This window comes from Sinocyclocheilus rhinocerous, unplaced genomic scaffold (genome assembly GCF_001515625.1).
Source record: "Sinocyclocheilus rhinocerous isolate Xijiao unplaced genomic scaffold, SAMN03320098_v1.1 scaffold552, whole genome shotgun sequence".
Taxonomy (NCBI): domain Eukaryota; kingdom Metazoa; phylum Chordata; class Actinopteri; order Cypriniformes; family Cyprinidae; genus Sinocyclocheilus; species Sinocyclocheilus rhinocerous.
The window spans coordinates 1,003,193-1,011,010 of NW_015625574.1; the positions used below are offsets into that span (position 1 = coordinate 1,003,193).

Below are 7,818 nucleotides of genomic sequence, written 5' to 3' on the forward strand. Positions count from 1 at the left end.
TATTATTATTATTATTATTATTATTACCATGGTAAATTTGTGGTTACTGCAGTTTTACTACAGATACTGTGGTAAACTGTGGTTACTGTAATAAAACCATGGTTATTTTTTTGTAAAAGGCTGCCAGGCTGTTGTACCCCTAAAGGCAAAACTCATATTTTTTTTCTGACAGATTTTTTGACAGCAATTACAGAACATAACACAATCCATTTGAACTTTTAACAACCAGTTTAAATAAATTTACTTGCACAAACTAGCCAATTTAAAATAAATATTACATGTACACAAAAGTTTGGGGTCTGTAAGATTTTGTAATATTTTTTTAAGTCTCATGCTCACCAAGGCTGCACTTATTTAAACAAACAAACAAAAAAACAGTAAAAACAGCAATATTGAGAAATATAACAATTAAAAATAACTATTTTCTATTAACGCTGTCTGTGATTGATTGGTTCTGTCTGTCAGCATTTGCGTGTGTTCCGATGAGCAGGAGAAATGGTTCTATCCAACACAATTATTCCGTCACACGCTTGAGGTATTCAGCCAATCACAACGCACTGGATAGCTGGCCAATCAGAGCACACCTCGCTTTTCAGACCGATGAGCTTTGTAAAAATCGACGCGTTTCAGAAAGGCGGGGCATAGAGGAGAAACAATAATGTACAGTATGTGGAAAATAATGTGTTTTTTGAACCTTAAACCACATAAACGCGTTGCATTACACCAAAAAACCAAATAATGTTCTTTTTTAGCAATGTCATATGACCCCTTTAAGGATCGATCCGCACATCCCTATCGGCAAGACATGAGACTGTCCGGCCGGTCACCGATCCGGGCCGGTCATGCGAAAAATCGACTGATTCCGATCACTGGCCGGTCAATCGGTGCATCTCTATTTTATACACTTACTTAAAGCTATCTTCACAATAAGGATGTGTGTGCAAGGGAATTTCTATCCATTTAATGACCTGTTTTGTTGAAATTGCAAGACTTGTGGTAGATATGAAGCATCAAACAAATCAGTAATGCTTTGAACCATATGAATTCATTATTAACATGAATTACATTTATTGTTTTTAATTCTGATACTGTGAATGACTTTTTTTTTTCTGTTACTGTGAATTACAAAAATATTTTTTTCTTGTAGTTTTATTCATTTGCATTATTTTTATTATAAATATTTTTTTTCTGTTACTGTGAATTAAAAATATTTTTTTTCTTGTAGTTTTATAATATTGCCTTATTTTTAGTAATATGCTTTAAACATATTTTCCCCCTGACACTTATAAATGCTAAAAATGAAATGTATTCTTTTTTTCCGTGTTTGTGACCGTGAAAATATCACATAGGCAAATCTACTGACTGACTGAGCCCTGGTGAAAATACCATGGTACAGTGGTAGTAACAGGAACTGAGCTGGATAATGGCCATATTGATATAACATGGTATTTACATTGTACTTTTTGTTAATATAAACTGATCCTCAAGCTCCACAAGAATTAGTACTAATTCCACTAATGTGTTACATATTGGGAGGAACGGTTAAAGCAGTGTTGTGGAGAATGAGCTGATTCCGATCACTGGCCGGTCAATCGGTGCATCTCTATTTTATACACTTACTTAAAGCTATCTTCACAATAAGGATGTGTGTGCAAGGGAATTTCTATCCATTTAATGACCTGTTTTGTTGAAATTGCAAGACTTGTGGTAGATATGAAGCATCAAACAAATCAGTAATGCTTTGAACCATATGAATTCATTATTAACATGAATTACATTTATTGTTTTTAATTCTGATACTGTGAATGACTTTTTTTTTTCTGTTACTGTGAATTACAAAAATATTTTTTTCTTGTAGTTTTATTCATTTGCATTATTTTTATTATAAATATTTTTTTTCTGTTACTGTGAATTAAAAATATTTTTTTTCTTGTAGTTTTATAATATTGCCTTATTTTTAGTAATATGCTTTAAACATATTTTCCCCCTGACACTTATAAATGCTAAAAATGAAATGTATTCTTTTTTTCCGTGTTTGTGACCGTGAAAATATCACATAGGCAAATCTACTGACTGACTGAGCCCTGGTGAAAATACCATGGTACAGTGGTAGTAACAGGAACTGAGCTGGATAATGGCCATATTGATATAACATGGTATTTACATTGTACTTTTTGTTAATATAAACTGATCCTCAAGCTCCACAAGAATTAGTACTAATTCCACTAATGTGTTACATATTGGGAGGAACGGTTAAAGCAGTGTTGTGGAGAATGATGATAAATTCTGTTGTCTTTCTGTCTCTGCAGCTGGTAATGTCAGTGTATCAAGGCGGATACAACTTCTACTGCCAGAACACCCACAGTGGAGGAGAGGCCGACAACAGGGTAACACAACAAACTCCGTTTTACATTGTGTGAGATTTGGAATAATGTAAGCTTCAGCTTTACTCTTAAAGACACAATATTCCCTCTGGGTGGAATGCGTGAGTGTGCTGTTAAACTGGCTGCTCTGCTTCACACATTAGGTGGAAAATTCAGACATAGGTTTTCCTGAATAGTTCTACTGCCTTTGTCTCTGTATTGTTTGCTAGGATTCTAAAATAGTTATTTATATACAAGCTAATTTATGTAGCTGGGAAGCTCTTGGCAGTGCAGTCACCTCATGATCCACTGCATGGAGCTATGAAGGTTTATTTCAAGATTTAAAATTCATCCTCTCTGGGTACCCTGTTATATTAGAAATCATATATCATATTAGAAATGTAAGCATTATACCAAAACTTTGGAAAATGTCTGACATTAGAAAAGAGGAAAGGTTATTTGAATATATGGTGAATGGAAGCAGTGGTGACTTGGGCAGTAAAATTTTTTTAAACAAGGCTTAGTGAAGAGTTTTTTTTTTTTTTTAAACAAGCGACTTTAAACGAGTGACACTTGTAAAAAAAAGTACACTTTAACATACTTTACTGAAATAATATACTTTGCATTTTTATATACATATTAGTGCTGTCAAACTATTAATCGCTATTAATCACGTCCAAAATAAAAGTTTTTGTTTACATAATATATGTGTGTGTACTGTGTATATTTATTATGTATATAGGCTATAAATGCACGTATATATTTAGAAAATATTTACATGTATATATTTATATTCATATAATTTCATTTATATAATTTATATACTTTCAATGGGGATAAGCAGGTGCTTTTTGTCAACAGTCCAGAAGACGTGAAATAAAGCGCGCGTATCCGTAATAAAACGTGCCTCACACGGCTCCGGGGCATGAATAAAGGCCTCCTGTAACAAATCCATGCGTTTTTGTAAGAAAAATATCCATATTATCCAGCAGCGAGAGTCACACGAGTGCTGTTTTTGTCACGAAGAACACGAGTGCAAATGTGATTTTATGCAACAGTTCAGTAAATAAGAAGTTAATATTGTGCAAAATTTAAACGCAATATATTTTTGTTCAATTTTGCCAACGAAAATATTACTCTTGAATTTGTTTCAAACCTGAATGACTTACTTTCTTTTGCACAACATAAAAGAAGGTATTTTGAAGACTATAACTAAGCTGTTTTGGTCACTAGTGACTTTCATTGCATGAACAAAAAATACTGAGATGTTTCTCAAATTATCTTCTTTTATGTTCCATACTTTGTTAGGCCATTGTAACCTAAACATTTAACACAATAATAGGTTTAAATTATCTTTTGGGGTATTTTCACAGCCAAATTTAGTTTGCAATTAATTCGATTAATTAATCGCAGCACCCTGTAATTAATAAGATTAAAAATTTTAATCGACTGACAGCCCTAATTAGGGATGCACCGATACCACTTTTTCCAGTACTCGCCCGATACGATACTTTTATAGTTTTTTTTTTTTTTTACTACCGGTATATACTTCTAAGATTTGAAGAATACTACAAGTGCATATTCAATGCACTAAAGTTCACTTCTTTTTCACAAGGAAATTTCATGTTGTTATGCTATAATGCATTGCTTATACATTTTAGCAGTATTATATTTGTTGTTTAGTGTATAGTTAGAGACCAAAAACTGTGTAAATGGAAATCAGAAGTGGACTGAGAATCATTGCAGCCCTAATGATTTCATGACTTTTGTTGATGTTTTGTTGACTGATGTTGCATGTTTGTGATGTCCTCGGTGGAATGACGTCTTGTGTCATTTTTTCTCTTTTAATCTCTCCTCAGATGATGAACGTACTTTGGTGGTATTACTTCTCCAAACTCATTGAGTTTATGGACACTTTCTTCTTCATTCTGAGGAAGAACAACCACCAGATCAGCTTCCTGCACGTCTACCATCACGCCACCGTGCTCAACATCTGGTGGTTCGTCATGAACTGGGTGCCGTGTGGCCACTGTAAGCTCCTCGCAGAGAAACTGCCCTGGTTTCGCAGTCAAATCCTTCTGAAGGAGCTTATGGTGCATTTTATATGCTGAATTATTCAGATGCATAAAAACAAAGCAAACAGAACCGGGGAAAAAATGCTTGTCCATGTGGTCTTTAAGTAACTGTTTGCATAATGCAGCGTGATATTTAAAGAAGTGTGTTCAGTTGATCTCTGGCATTAACGGATCCATTTACTTCTTAGAATAGATTGTGGTTAGCGATTATTGATTGAAGTGCATAATGCTGACTATTTATGAAAATAGAAATCATAATAAATTGTGAGATTGTACATTTTAAAATACATGAAGTCATGGGGAAGCCTAATGTGTTGCTTCAGTGGTTGATTTGATTTGTGATTGATTGACTAATGCTGATATTACTGCTCTTTTCATCAGCCTACTTTGGCGCCACGTTTAACAGCTTCATCCATGTGCTGATGTACTCGTACTACGGCCTCTCTGCTGTCCCAGCCATCAGACCGTATCTGTGGTGGAAAAAGTACATCACTCAAGGGCAGCTGGCAAGTACACGCTTTCACTCCAAACTTCTATAAGGACACTTACACAGTGCTTTGTTGTAATGAAATATGTGTTCACTGCTATTTTCAATTAAAAAAGGTCTAATTGGTAGGGCTGGGTTTTGACACAAATTTCACGATTCGATTCACATTCACAAGCTTGCAATTTGATTCGATTACCGATTAAATTTGATTCAATATGGATTATTTTGGATATATATCATGTACAGTACATGCCACGTTTTCTCAAGGGAAAAAAATCTCTCAATGCTGTTAAATATACATGAGAGTCAGTTGGTACTGCATTATTATAATAGCCTATTGAAGATTAAAATAAACTGATTCGAATACAACCACTTAAATTAAGACTTAAAAAAAAAAAAACCATTTGCTTCTCTATTCTTTTTCTATTCTATCTGTTCCTTTTCTTTTTATTTATTATACAATTAACAAAAGCAAAAAGGCCTCTAACACTAGCTTGCTCTATTCTTTTTCTGTTCTGTGTTTTCTTTTTATTTATTATATAATAAAAAAAAAACTTGCTACGTGTGCTGCGTTAAGCTAACTGAGGCTTGTCATAGCATTTGCGTATCATTGCTCTATTGTTGATTTTGATCGCTTCTATTGTCCTCATTTGTAAGTCACTTTGGATAAAAGCGTCTGCTAAATGACTAAATGTAACTGTAATGTAATGTAAATTACACTATAATGAGTTTTTTATCATTATAAAGTAACAATTACACAATAATATTTCTACTCCACTTTGTTTTTTTATATAAACATTTAAATGGTGACTGTCATAAAAACTTGACGGATTTATTCAAACAAATTAAACATTGAAGAACAGTAAAAAATTCTATTATAAAGCGGGTAGTTCCGGTCCTTGATTCTGATTGGTTGAGCCACGTTCGAAGCTGTTGTAAATTACTCTACAAACACACACCTTTGTTTACTTCGGTGTGTTGCTGGGCAACCACTTTGTTGCAACCATAACTGTTTCTGAGGAACTACATTGTTTGGTGGAAGAATACTGTTTTTATTAATATCATTACACTTTATTTGCTCTGTTTTATTTTGTGAAACCGTACTATGTATATGGAATAACCGTTTTATAAAAGCAATAAGCCCCGTGAAGCCGTGGTTTACAATTTAAAATTTATAACAGCTAAGGGGGTTTTAGGCACTCTGCTTCACGTCGTACCTAACAACGCCCCTTAGCTGTTATAAATTCACTGTAAACCACGGCTTCACGGGGCTTATTGCTTTAATGAATACATTATATGGTGCATATATTTAGGGGAAAAAAATCTTTTTTCTAGCCGACTAACGAGTTTATGGTCACCGAATATGTTTTTTTCTGAGGTAAATGTGACGTTACGTGACATTGTTTACAAGCTGTTACATTGAGGTCTTTGCACGGTTAAAATTCAATTAAAAAATTCAAGTTTATTTGTATAAAGCTTTTCACAATAACAATCGTTTCAAAGCAGCTTTACAGAAAATATTACGTTTCTACATTACATTTAGGAGTAGGTTATTAGTGGTGACTATGGCAGAAATGTACAGTAAGAATAATGCGGTTAGTTACAAATTACACGTAATCAAACAGATGGTGAACACCATTAACTGCAATGATTATATGTTGCGATTAAACGTTGCGATTAAGCAAAATTTGGTAGTATTATATGTTGTTCAGGGTTAGCGTCATCTGAGGTCTTCTGAGGGGTTGGCATCATCTCTTCTCAGGTCATCTCAGATCTTCGTAAGGGTTGGATCCAGACTGAAGCTTGTGTAATTCCTAGAAACAGAGAAGCAGATAGAGACTAAATTAGCGTAGCTGCTGTTCCAACCAAGCAAAGAAAAACACTGTTAAAACACCGATTGAGCGAATACTGTAGCTACTCTGTAATACTGTTGTCCTCTTTCTTTTAACTTACCTTCAGATGTTTATTTATGTTTATTTCATGCTGAATCTGGTATTAAAGCAGAAGTTATGATCACTTCCCACTGCCGCTTCTGTTGAGCTGAGGCGCTACAGCAATCTGTCACTCACATTAAACAGCACCAAAACGGCATCTATTGTTTGAATACTGAAATACAATGGACAGAATTTGAAATCTGAGACTTTGTTTCATATCAACAGTAGAAGTAGTTTTTACCCAGCCCTACCAATTGGTTTGGATGGCTAAAAAACAGGATATAAGTTTCAGCTTGTTCACCAGAGTCAAGAGCACGTTTACATGCACACCAGTAAGCTGATAACTCACAAATATCAGCTTATTAAAATAACCAGTTTTCCCCGTTTACATGCACATCAGTAACCTGACAACACAAGTAGCTGTGTTTACATGACTTCAGTAATAAATCAGGTTATTTCCCTGTAGTGACGTCGAAATATAATCATTTGCGTATCTGACTCAGAGTATTCCATATGTTTGTCATTTGTGATGTTAAATAAAGCTTGCAACATGTCAGCGCGAAACTTAGCCTACAGTTATAAATACAGCATTTTGACTGAACCACTTCTACTTCTGCTGCACGAGATAACACATTTTTATCATGAAAGAGTCTGCTTTTGTGATATATTTCCTTCTTTCTTTACTGCAAGATGTTTGCTCTGTCTAGATGCGCTTAAATCTGCACTAACGATGCGCTCCTGTCATGTATCACACATGTGCACTTCAATAAGCCGACAGAAAGCGGGTTATTGCGTTTACATGCCACGCAAAATCGGAGTAAGAGGCAAAAAACTACCCGTGTCGACCCATTTATGCTGCGTTCAAGTCCTCCTGGGACGTTCGTGCTTACGAGTTGACAAGTCGTAATTACGACGTCAGGTGCGTTCAAGTCAGTTTAGTCGGCACAAGATGGCGGTGT

The 7,818-nt window shown here is 34.7% G+C and overlaps 1 protein-coding gene across 1 annotated transcript in view; it reads left to right on the top strand.

Moving 5' to 3' along the window:
• LOC107751352 (elongation of very long chain fatty acids protein 5-like) overlaps positions 1-7,818 on the top strand; it is a 23,878-nt gene that overhangs the window by 13,701 nt on the left and 2,359 nt on the right. Inside the window, exons 4-6 of the mRNA XM_016567053.1 lie at positions 2,310-2,387; positions 4,223-4,394; positions 4,820-4,944. Of these exons, the coding sequence (XP_016422539.1) occupies positions 2,310-2,387; positions 4,223-4,394; positions 4,820-4,944 (375 nt within the window). The remainder of the gene's footprint in view (positions 1-2,309; positions 2,388-4,222; positions 4,395-4,819; positions 4,945-7,818) is intronic.